Source organism: Gnatocerus cornutus, chromosome 1, assembly GCF_029298725.1.
Source record: "Gnatocerus cornutus isolate USDA-ARS CGAHR chromosome 1, icGnaCorn1.1, whole genome shotgun sequence".
In the NCBI taxonomy this organism is placed as follows: Eukaryota; Metazoa; Arthropoda; class Insecta; order Coleoptera; family Tenebrionidae; genus Gnatocerus; species Gnatocerus cornutus.
The window spans coordinates 35,858,445-35,871,379 of NC_142233.1; the positions used below are offsets into that span (position 1 = coordinate 35,858,445).

At 33.3% G+C, this 12,935-nt stretch overlaps 2 protein-coding genes across 3 annotated transcripts in view; both read right to left on the minus strand.

Annotated features, from left to right (window-relative positions):
* The window catches only part of Fak (protein tyrosine kinase 2 Fak), a 46,473-nt gene extending 35,595 nt beyond the window's left edge, over positions 1 to 10,878 (minus strand). The window contains exon 1 of one of the 2 annotated variants that reach the window (XM_088042408.1): positions 10,739 to 10,878. Coding sequence is in view for 1 of the 2 variants with exons in the window: in XM_088041777.1 (XP_087897903.1) it covers positions 3,811 to 3,884 (74 nt within the window). In the remaining variant the exon portion in view is untranslated. Of the gene's footprint in view, positions 1 to 3,810; positions 4,156 to 10,738 lie in introns of those variants that run through there. The other variant, XM_088041777.1, reaches the window with a different exon arrangement.
* Positions 10,879 to 11,009: 131 nt separating this feature from the next.
* Positions 11,010 to 12,001, minus strand: mRpS11 (mitochondrial ribosomal protein S11). The gene is made up of 5 exons (XM_088040406.1): positions 11,699 to 12,001; positions 11,520 to 11,650; positions 11,368 to 11,468; positions 11,248 to 11,313; positions 11,010 to 11,191 (listed from the first exon to the last, which is right to left on the minus strand). The coding sequence occupies exons 1-5, from the start codon at positions 11,893 to 11,895 to the stop codon at positions 11,084 to 11,086; spliced, it is 603 nt and encodes a 200-aa protein (XP_087896532.1). The 5' UTR covers positions 11,896 to 12,001; the 3' UTR covers positions 11,010 to 11,083.
* Between the last annotated feature and the right edge of the window lie 934 nt (positions 12,002 to 12,935).

Sequence of the window (12,935 nt, forward strand, 5' to 3'; positions counted from 1 at the left end):
ATGGAATTAAATAGGTGAATAATGGAATTGTGGAAAGAAGGGTGCGAATTTCTGGTGAAATCTAAATTTTTTCTTGGAGATTTTGAAGCATATTTTCCCAATTTTGCAACTTTTAGTTTTAAAACAGAAATCTGAAAATTTCGTACAAAAACAAGCAAAAATCGAATAGTGAGTTTTTAACAAATTGTAAAGAAGTCGACAGAAATGTGGATGAAATCCATAAAACTCGTCAAAAAAATCACTCAAATTTGAAGCAAAATGACCATTTCTGTTTTGAAGATTAAATTCGTAAAGCAGATGTCAGAATACATCAAATAGCAAGTTCTTAGCAAGATCCAACAGTTCATTGTGAAGAAATCGGCAGAAATGTGAAAAAAAAATCAACAAACTCGACAAAAATCACTTAAGTTTGAAAGAAAATGACAATTTTTGCTGTAGACAGGCGGTTTTAGAGGCTGAATTTACAAAGTAGAGATCAAAACACATCAAATATCGAGTTTCTATCAAAATCCAACGATTAATTATGAAGAAATCGGAAAAATGTAAAACTAATTTTTTCTTGAAAAATTTGAAGCAATTTTCTCAATTTTTGGTTTTAGAACACAAATCTCAAAACTACGTACAAAAACAAGCAAAAATCAAATATAGAGTGAGTTTTTGGAAAATTAATTTCGAGAAATGTGAAAGAAATCCACCAAACTCGTCAAACAATCAATTATATTTGAAGCAAAATGACGATTTCTGTTATAGAAAGGCAGTTTTGGATACTAAATTCGCAAAATAAAAGTGAAAATCCATCAAAAAGTTAATTTTTACCGAAATTTAACAGTTAATTATGGAGAAATCGGCAGAAATGTGAAAAAAACTCGTCAAAAAATTACCTAAATTTGAAGCAAAAAGACGATTTCTGCTATGGTTTTGAAGGCTGAATTCGCAAAGTAGAAGTCAAAATACATCAAAAAGTCAGTTTTCATCAACATCCAACTGTTGTTTATGGAGAAATCGACAGAAATGAGAGAAAAAAAAAAACAGAAAATTCGTCGCAAAACTGGCCCAAAACTCATGACCTAGAGGAACCCACAGCACTACAGATAATAAATTTCAATAGAAAAATTGATAAAGTTTGATTGTATCCGTTTTTTGGTCTTAACATGATTATTTTTTGAGCTAAAAAACATTTATTTCGAAATTTTGGTGCAGAATTGTTGCCTCCACAAGATTTTTTTTCAAGATTGTTTTGGAGGCGGAATTAGCAAAATAGAGGTCGAAATACATCTAAAAGTGAGTTTTCATCAAAATCCAACAGTTAATTATAGAAAAATCGACAGAATTGTGAAACAAATTCACAAAACTCGTAGAAAAAACTTTTTTTTTCTATTTCGCGTTCATAATGAAGATATTTCGATACGCGTTTGAGCGTATTTCGGTATCGTAATGAACTAATCCCGTGCCAATATTCCCAGGAACATATATTTTTCTTAGGTTTGCAGCAGACAAACCGTCAACCTGCCGTCAACGTTGACAATTTAGATTTTGGTTTTGTTAAACCTTGATAAATCGATCAATACACTATTATTTCTTGTTGTACTTGGCTTAATAATTCATCTGAGAAAAACTCTTTGGTTGCAAGAGAACCATCATGATCATGATCAACATCTTCGCTCTCTTGGCTCCCTTGCGCTCCAGTAACCTCAAAATGTCACACCTGTCAAACTGACTGAAATTGGATTTGGCTACTTCGAATTTTTTCCCGAACATTTTGCAAATGCCAACTACTCTAAAATTCCCTAGATTTCGAAATCAAGTTTTTTCGTTTAAAATAAGGCGAAATAGAAAAAATAGCGTATGATACTTGTTCATGATGCATTTTGCCGCACTTACTACTTTATGACACCCCTCGCTGCGCTCGTCGTGTCCTAAAAACGTGCGTGCGGCAATATGTTCATTATGAAACGCGTTTCATAATATACTATTTTAAGATTTCTGCCATAGACAAACGGTTTTAAAGGCTAAATTCGCAAAGTACCGATCTGAATACATCAAATAGCAGGTTTTTAGCAAAATCCAACAATTACGTGTCGAAAAAGAAATCGTCAGAAATGTCTCGACCTGAGAACTATAAGGTTCTAACTAACATTTATTAAATTGATCAGTGTTCACGTTATCAGTGATATCTCGTTAATTTATTAGGCATTTATTTAAAAAAATGGCAGGATCTATTAAAATCATTTTGACGTGTTAAAGTATTAACTCACTTCTTTTTTATAGGGGTGAGGGGGGCATAGTGGGGTACCGGGGCATAGCGGGGCAACACTGCTGCTGCTCAAATCAAACGCCGTGAAAAAAGTCGAATAGCATATTTTGATTGGTTGTCAGTTGACAGTTGACCATATGTGTTTTATAAAACAAAGTGTGAAAACCTATATGTTTTATAAAACAAAATGTGAAATTCAGTGTTTTCGTTAAAAAAATCGCGAAGTTAAGGAGCAAGTTTTTTTTTAAATTTAGTCATACAAATGTAGTGGCTAAATATGATGAAACTACTCATTTATGTGCAATAAGCGTATTTTAAAATGTTACTTTTTCTAAGTAAGTACACAGTTATTCAAAAATTTGATTGTCCCATAGGGTACCCCACTTTACCCCTATATGCGGGGCAAATCCCATTTTTCAAAATAATGCTCACATGTCGTAAGTTTTTTATTGTAATCAAAAAAAGTGCAACAAAAATCATTCGCAATACATTAGTCTATGATATTTAGTAAAAAATTTTTGTTAATTCCTATTATTTTAGGATGCGTGACTAATTGATTGTTAAGTTCCCCACTATGCCCCCCTCTCCCCTACATGATAAAAATTAAAAAAAAAAAACGCAAAAGAGACAATTTCAATTTTCACAAAAATCATTTAGAACCTTATAATTCTCACGTCGCGATGTGAAAAAAATCCAGAAAATTCGTCGCAAAATCACTTAAATTTGAGGCAAGATGACAATTTCTGCTATTGTCAGACAGTTTTCAAGGATAAATTCGTAAAGTAAAGATCGAAAACCATAAAATATTGAGTTTTTGTCAAGATCCAACTGTTAATTATGAGGAAATCGGCAAAATTTTGAAAAAAAAAACAAACTCGTCAAAAAAAACACTTAGATTTGAAACAAAATGACGATTTCTGCTATAGACAGACGGTTTTGGAAGCTTTAACTCGCAAAATAGACGTCGAAATACATTAAAAAATGAGTTTTAATGAAATCGGCAGAAATTGGAAGCAAAATACGCAGCCCGCGATAAGAAAACATTCCGAAAATTCAAAACCAACAATCACCGCTTATCTGCATGTATTCGTCGCAAAAATGTCAATCTCTACACGAAAAAATATTTCATTGAATGATGTAATAATCGCTCCATTGTTTGATTAAACCGTTTATCGATTAATGAACTATTTTAACTTAATAAAGCCGTTCATAGAACAGATTTGAATAGATTCTTTTATCGTCAAACTTTTCCCCGTATTCATGCAAACTTTTGAGCTTCCAAACTGTCAAATTAATTCAAAAGCGCTAGGACACTTTGAAACTTCCTCGAAAAAGTCTTCACCCATTTCGACGCCGCCTCTGAATTTCCCAAAGGTTAAACGGCGGTTAATTTACCGACCAAACCGAATTCGTAAACATTTCAAAACCGCTTAATTCGGTTTTAATGAGGTTTCGTCCTAAATATCATTTAGCAAACGAGTGGAAATTGTTATTTTCCAGAAGAAAAATCGCCACCTGTCTTGCTAAGTCAATCAAAATCCTATAATTGCACTTACGTTTCGAGATACTGAAACACCCTGTACACTGGCTTCCGATACATGAGAAAACCTTCCACTTTTTCCACCATCATTCCACCACTGCACCAACCGAAAAGAAAACCGCCAGAAGGGGGTAGCGCGACTGCTAACAACCCATTCTGCCTAACTCGAATCACATAACACTTTGCTGGGCAAAAGGTGGCATAAATCGAATCAATCACTCGGTGTGGTTTCTATTTTTACAAAAACTCTGTGGGGGAGTCGCTCGTGAATTTCTACGCTCACACATAACACGGGTCAGGGAACGTTCGTGTTGATATCACAAGCGAATACGCGAGACTTGCAGTAGACTGATAGTTAAACACACTGTAGGCGGTATGAAAAGCGCAAGCGCCTCACTTGTTGTTACCCCCTAATCGTTACGGTTTTACCCCGTGCTCTTTTTATTATTGTTATCCGAAGGAATTATTTGAAAACATACTTGAACTGCACTCTTCAATTCGTGACTCACTTCACAATTAACGCTTAATTCGCATTGTTTTATTGTTAATGTACGATAATGCAACAACGGGCAATTAGCATTGCATGCCAGCAATCAATTCTTGGAAAATTGAGAGAAGATGACGGGAAAAACACGATTCGTTAAAAAAATTCAATTCTATGGAGACGAGCGCATTTCAGGTCAGAATGACGATAATTGAGTGGTGTCAAACTTGTCTAATTTCGCTAAATAGGAACTAGACGGAATTAATTGGAATCTAATTGGACTAGGGGTAAGTGAACTTGAAATTACGATTAAGAAAAAAGGGATTTTATTGCTGTTCAACAGTTATGTGCAAAAACGCAACCGACAACTTGTTCTGGACGTCAAGATTTAATTACCTTTACCAGGATTTTCACGCAAGAAAGGTAAAAATGCACGGATCAGCATAATTAGGTCTATAAACTAAAGAATCAATAAAAGTGTAATTTTTAATTGCGTTTGTTAATTACACGAGTCAACACATTTTAAAGGAAATTTGTATCGGAGCAGGAGAATTTCCTTCTGATTCTAGATCCGAAGTCCATTTTGCTCCATCAGGTTAGGACTCGGAAATGTTGGTAAAATGAGTTTTTTTGAGAGCTCCGCGTTCACTTTTGTTTTTCTTTAGTTTTGCTTAACAACGTGCAAAATCACGGAACTCTATAATATCTCATCAGAAAGGTAATTAAATAAGCTTTCCAATGGACTATAGATGTCGTCTGAAACGTTAGTTTGAAAATTTCGGAAAACAAACGGATTTTAATTACTTTTTCACACATTTTTGCGTAGAACTTCTAAATTATAGATCTAGATAATCTGAAGTTTGTAGATAAATCTAAATTCTGGACAATTTCGAAATAGATGATACCTAGATAAACTTGGAAATCTAAAAACTAGAAAAACTAGACAATCTGAAAATTTCTAAATTTTGGAAACCTAGAGAAAATACAGAAAAACCTAAATGAACCAAAAGATATACAAGGTGTTTATAAATGTTTCTAGCATCAAGGGTGGCTCTGGAATTCTTGTCGTGCACTACTTTGCCGCTTTGTTTTCATAGTGAATAAACTATCTTGAAAATTATTTATAATGTTACTTACGTCAACGACGTCTCACGGACGGTTTTGTGTCCAAATTTTTGATTTTCAGGTTTTAAACCACAACTAGAACAGTTTTCTTGTCAAAACTTACTTTGCTCCATGATTGAGGTTAACTACAAATGTCAGTTGAAAAATCTAAACCCACATTTATAATGAGCGGCAAATTTCTTTGACATTTCATAGCCACCTTTGATGCTAGAAACATTTATAAACACCTTGTAGAAAGTTTAGAGACTAGAAACTCAGGAAGCTAGAAAATTTATAGCACCTAGAAACTCTAGAAAAAATGTCTGAAAAATCTAGAGAAAATGGAAACTTAAAATTTTTATTTTCAAGACGGGCCAAAAATATCTAGTACTTTCCATTCGAACCTGTAATTTTAGTAATCTTAATACTAGCCAATGAAATTCGGAGAGTATACTATCTCTAACTTTTTGACTATACAGGGTTCGGCAACACTTGTGTCCACCCCTAAAATCGTCTTTAATTTTAAAGACAAAATTTTTAAAATTTGCATACGCTTAATAGTTGATAAGTTGACACAAAAATTTGTTTTGGTATCACGGTTTGTTTGTCGTCGCGACGCCTAAAAAGTTTAATTTTTAGCGATTTTTGAGTTTTTGCGGTAATATTAGCGAATTCATTTTTTTTTGTTCAACATAACTGTAACACAAATATTTGAGTTTTTATTTTAAATCTACTGCAAATGGTGTTTAAAATTTGCGGTAAAAACGCTGTTTTATCAAGTTAGTTTTCAACATTTTGACGGTGCAGTGACAAACTACGTTTACACCAAAATTTCACAAGTCACTTCATTCACTCATATGAACGTGAATTTTGATTAACTCGGGCATGTTGCACTTTATGGACACCAGAAATCGTTAATTAACATCGACATAGCGACAATTTCACCAAGTAAGACTTTTGTTACCATCTAAAACGAACCAAAGGATAGATGTCATTTGTGGCACAAGATGTTGACAGACCGGTGTAAACGTAGTTCCCAATTTTGACGTAATGAAATTGGAAACTAACTTGATAAAACAGCATTTTTTCCTCACATTATGAATATAATTTACATTAAATCTAAAATATCAACTGAGATATTTTTAACACATTTATATTGATATTAAAAAATTAAATTAGGGGTTGATTTCACAAACCTTCACAATTAGCTAAAAAATACATTTTTAAGGCGTCGCGACGCCAAAACTAGAAGTAATAAAAAATAAATTTTTGCGTTGGGTTCTAGAGCTTTCTCAACTATGAGTGTAAGCAAATTTCTAAAATTTTATCTTTAAAATTAAAGACGATTTTGGGGGTGAACACAAGTGTTGCCTGACCCTGTATGTACCAAATCTCAAATTTTTTTGAGACATATATTTAAAAAAAATTTTAAAATCGTCCAAAGATTATAGATAATGTGAACAAACCAAATTCACAAAAGTTACAAAACCTAGAGAATCTGGAAACTATTTCTGGGGAATCTAGAGAAAGTAAAGAAGAATATGTATAAATAAGTACCCTAAAAACATTAGATAATGTAAAAATCTAGAACATGTAGATAAATTTAGAGACTCTGGACAATCTCAAAATAGATAATTTCTTGAGAAATTTGAAAATATAGAGACTAGAAAACGTAGAAATCTAGAAAGTAAATATTTGGGAAACGTAGAGAAATACTCCAAAAGATCTAGATAATATTTACAGTATGTCCCCGGATTGAGTTCACAAGAGGGAAAAAAGTTTATTTTCCATTTTACAAAAAAATGACAAAGAAATAACATTTTTTGCTTATTTCAAAACAGATAAATCTGCAATTAAAATTTCAAAATTATTAGTTTGTACTCTTAAAATTAATTTTTTCATTATTTTTATTTATTAAATTTTGTAATCGTATTCAAATAATAGCAGGATGTGGCTTCACAAAATCAAATAGTGCGTTAAAAATTAAAGAAAAATTTACCTAATGTAAGTATTAAAAATTGGAAAAAAATGCAATCGCATCCTTAACAATAATTGAGAAAATTCGAAACAGTCTTAAAGAATTACGAGTTAGAATTGAACTATGTGCTAAAACAGATAAAGGGTCAATCAAATAGTAGAAATTGGTTTGAGTTAAGGAACAAATTTCATTCCTTTGACATTTTTTGCTAAATTAAAATAAAAAAGTTCTTCGTTATTTTTTGTTTTTTTCGATTTCCAGAACACAGCTTGAAAATATTAAAGTTTTAATTAAAGATTTATTTATTTTAAATTAAGCAAAAAATATTATTCCTTTGTCATTTTTTTGTAAAATAAAAAATATCGTTTTTTTTCCTTTTGTGAACTCAATCCGGGGACATACTGTAGATAATTGTAGAGACCTTGGACGGCCTAAAAATAAATAATAAGTCGAAAAACCTAGAAAATCCACAAAATTTATAAAAACTAGACTAGATTAACAAACTCAGAAACATTTTTATAAACATAGATAAAAACAATGATAAATTTGAAAATGTATAAATACCTCAAAAAAAAATGGAAATTTAAAAAAATAATATGAAATATGAAAAATTGATCAAACCTGGACAAGACTAAATCTTTTTGACTTTATTTCCTAATAATCTGCTAAACTGATAAGATTACTTTTGGGATCAACAATCCGTTGCAATTTCCCAACATTCCCTTTGTCTTCCTAACAAAAAACGTACCAAATTCGTTTTTGTTCCCCACTAATCAGAAAACATTTCCGTATTCTCACTCCATCACTTATGAAACTGTGTCGGGCCTAATTTTCCGAATCGCGACTGTAATGACTGTACGTGAAAAATAAAACCGCAGAATTTTATTTGGCGCGCTTCGATTATTAATATCATTTCAAGCTCAATAAACCTCGAGCGTTCAATTAATAAAAACAAGATTCGCAGACGTCTGAATGTAAACAAGGTAAAAAAACGTGTGAGGTTGCAGTGAAAAAAAATTTCCGGTAAATATTAATATGGGAGTCTTCGGGTCAAAAAGGCTATATGCAGATGAATTGCATCTAGCCAAACGCATGATTAAGTTTTACTGCTTCATGGCGCCATAAAGGTAATAATTAAATTACACTGCACGCACAGTTCTGCCATTTCTTTATCAATTGATCTGGACGAAATCGACGTAAATGCAATACCAAGAAACACGTAAAATATTAGTCATGTGGTAATAAAGATAGAACAAGAAGTAAATAGGGAAAAACAAGCAAAATTATCGTAATTGCTTTTAAATCTGCCATTGAACTACCGGTAAACTTATCGATAAATAAATAGAGAGCAGCCAATTTGGGTATCAAATTGAATGTTGACAATGAGATCATGTAGTTTATCTAAATAACTGAGTAGTAACCTCCATGAGAAATCAGTCTTAGGAAATCAGGGGAAATCGTTAGGAAATCAATAAGAAATTACTAGAAAATGAGGGGAAATCATGAGGACATCCGAGGAAATCTAGGAAAATCAGGGGTAGTTAGACGAAATCACTAGGAAAAAAGCAGGGGTTGGACCAAATTACAAGAAAATCAGAGATATTTAAAAAAAAATCACAAAAAATAAGGGGAGGTTGAACGAAATCACAATGAGATCAGGAGAAGTTTTAAAAAATCACAAGAAAATAAGGGGTAGTTACAAAAATGAGAAGAATTTACATGAAATCACAAGGGAAAAGGCAAAGGTTGAACCAAATTACAAGGAAATCAGGGGAATTTAGACAAAATCACAAGGAAAAAAAAGAGGTTGAACGAAATCACAAAGAAATCAGAGAAATTTTGACGAAATCACTAAAAATAAGGAGAGGTTTAACGAAATCACAAGGAAATAAGAGAAAGCTGGGAATTAGATCTAGATAAAAACTTGTTATTTTATGGTTTTCCACGTCCAATTTTCGAATTCAGCCTCAAAAACGGCTGTATATAGAAAAAATTGTCAAATGCTTGATTTTGTATTATTTGTGGCAGTTTTTTCGTGTACCCAAATTGCTGGTGGTCTAGAGATTTTGGGTATTTTTGGGTAACATAAAAAGGAATTTTTGAAGAATTTTCAGCCTTTTCCGATTGTTTACTTTCGGAAAAATCTAAATTTTTGAGATTCTGCCCTGTTTTTAATGCCTACTCCTGTTAATAATTGTCTATTTTGCCTTTTGGTATGAATTTGAAATCATTTAGGGAAATTTTATCGGTCGTAAAATAGGTTGGTAGAGCACCGATGTTGTAACTTCAACGGGAAATCAAGGAAATCAAAGAAATCACTAGCAAATGAGGGGAAATCATTGTGATCAGATGCAATCGATAGAAAATCTAGGAAAATCAGACGGAAATCACAAGGAAATCAGGGGAAATTAGACGAAATCACAAGGAAATAAGGGGAGCTTGGACGAAAGCACAATAAAATCAGGAGAAGTTAGACAAAATTACAGGGAAATAAGAAAATGTTAGACGAAATCACAAAGAAATAAGGAGAGGTTAGACAAAATTACAAGAAAATCAGGGGAAGTTAGACTAAATCACAAGGAAATAAAGAGAGGTTGGACAAAATCACAAAGAAATCATTGAGAAATTAGGGAAAGTAATAACTCCTTATAGTAAATAACTATTTGTTTAGTCAAATTTTCGACTTGAAATAACCAAATGGTAATTACGACTCCGTGACCGCAAAGCCAAATTCAGATTCTCGTCATGCGGACAGTACTCGCATAGCATCACACATCCTTAAAGGAAGTGGCATTTTTCTACATTCGACAAAACACTCGCACCTGGAAGGAAATATTTAATAATTCATTTCCGATCGAGAGGTTAATGGCGCTACTTTATACATAAAGTATGAGGTCCTACATCTTCATCAGCTGCCCAAATTCGTAAATTACATCAAACGTGCATGTCGTGTCTCACGTAACGAGCAGATTTCCGGTGATAAACCCCCGAAGCCAGTGCAGTGCGCCTTTCGCAACGAGACATGCACCGCCGCTGACTTATTAAACCATTTGTACGCAATTGGGTACCATTTATGGTAGTGTTATTGAGAGGTTCCTGTTTCATATTCCAATGACATGGGTGTAAAACGGTTATTTATACACACAAAAAAAATGGGTAAATACCCCAAATTACCTGAAAAAAAAACGGAAATTGTAACGAGATCTATAAATAGGCGACAAAATCGGTCGAATTGAACCAATAAACGGTTAAATTTAGGCAATGATAACAAAGATTCGCCGAAAATAACCATAAAATTTAAACAAATCGCTCGAACGGAAAATAGATGTACATACGCACCGACCGTGCGAACACAAATAAACAAACGGATCTACTTACAATTCTAACCATTTCCTAAGTGTTTTCCTTTTCTTTTCATCGAACAATTTCACTTAATATTCAGTAAAAACATACACCACCCGAAATAGCTGTCAAAAACGCCATAATACTGTCAATGTCTACGAAACACGTACGATATTTCCGTCTCTCTCACTCTCACCCGCGGATGTAATCTCCATCTCAGTTTGCGATCCAACAGGTGTAAAAATTATTTAGTACCACAGCCACCGGTAGATGGCGCGAAATCTGGCGATTTAATCAAATAATTAGGTTGTAATTGATTTTTCCTTTTTATTTCTCCCCTACATGAGGGCACTATTTAATACAAGCTGTGGTGGTGACAATTTACAGTTTCTTCGCTTTTCGTGGTCTGGGGGGGTTCCAAGAGACCGGGGTGCTGTCTGTTATGGAAATTATTTCTAGGCCGGACATTTGGATGCCTTTTATTGCCGACTGCAAAACGGAATAAGTTAAATGAACGGAATTATGTAATAGGGGTGGTGACAAACCATTCTGCCGGGGCCCAAGCCCCTGACGCGCACTCTGACTGTTTTTATTCCCTTGTCTAAAACTTTCTGCAATTTTTTCAGGTGAAATTATACAATGTTGTGTTTATTGGGTATATTTACTGTTCCTAAAGTGATGGCTGTTGCTTGGGCGGCTATATTCGTTCCTTTGCGTGTGTTTTTGAAGCCCTCAACTCCACAGGATCTGAGCAGTTTTACTACTCCTAAAATAAAACTTGTAGCAAACTTCACATTGCTAATATTTGTTTCTCAACCTTTCTCATCCGCCATACTAATTATCGTGTTATTTGGAGAGACTCTTATATTAACGACCGGTATATTCCTAAACGGAATTCCATTAAAAAGCCTATTTGGGGTATCAGCATCCGGAAAAATGTCCGTTTTTCTGAAACCAACAAACTTAGTGAAAAACCAAACGGCTTTTTGCAGTTACTGCTGAATTAAGGAGTCCACATCCATGGATTTTTCCCCGACACTGCCTTCATCCAGTTTGGGGACTGAGCGGAGCATTTCTTTCCTATCAATGACATCTCTGAGTTTCTGAGTTGTCAGAAAGAGCGAACGGACGTTGGTCTTTTGCGAAGTAACGAGAAGTTGCCGAAAGTTGGACAAAAACTGCTTAGATAACATTTTCTGTTCCTAAACCTCCTAAACCTTTAATAAAAACTTTGAGGTTATGTCAGGCAACTTGAGTCGGTAAAACAGACAATTGTTAGACTGTCAACGCAAAAAATTGGAGAAAGTGGTTACAATGCCGTGGTCGGCACTTTTACACATATAAAAACCGTTGCAACACTTTCTTGCATAGGCAGCCAGTAATACACCTAAAATTTCTGAATTGTTGGTTTAGGTTGCAGGTGTTCACATTGCCAGTTATTTCTTTAATTAAAGTTAGTATATTAATAAATTAACGTTGGGAATGTTAAGATGACAAGGTTGGCATTTTTGTCCCCCAGAATTTGACATTTGTGTATTTCGACGTAAATAATTAGTGCGAGCTTTTAAACACGTTAACAGAATTTACACAATCGTCTGCTGTACCCCAAAACCAAATCCACATAAGGGAAGAGCACCAAATATTGGATACTTAAATAAATATGTATTAAAAATACTTGCTTTTAAATTGAATCAATTAAATTATTATTTATATTGAGTTTGAAATGTTTACTTTACGATCTGTACGTTTAAATTACAAAAAGTACACGATTTTTATTTTATCGGCAAGTAGTATTTTGTCATAAATGTGATGCTCTAAAAAAAGGTTTCCTAACACTGGATATCAGTTTCAGTTACGGTTTTGTTTTCAAATTTTTGATTTTCAAGTTTCAAATAACAACTAGAACAGTTTTCTTCTTAAGACTTACTTTACTCTATGATTGAAGTTAACTGCAAATGTCAGTTGAAAAATCTAAACCCACATTTATAATAAGCGGCAAATTTCTTTGACATTTCCTAGTCACCCTTGATGCTAAAAACATTTTTAAACACCTTGTATAACATTTATTTAAATGGTTACTTAATATTGAATATCTAATACTGAGGGCACCAAAGTATCCAATATTAGAGATTTAGCATACTTTGTTTCGGAGAAAATCTCGGTATTCATTATGCCAGATTAATTTTTATTGATTTTTACTATAAACAAACATTAAATGCCACTTACTTACCCA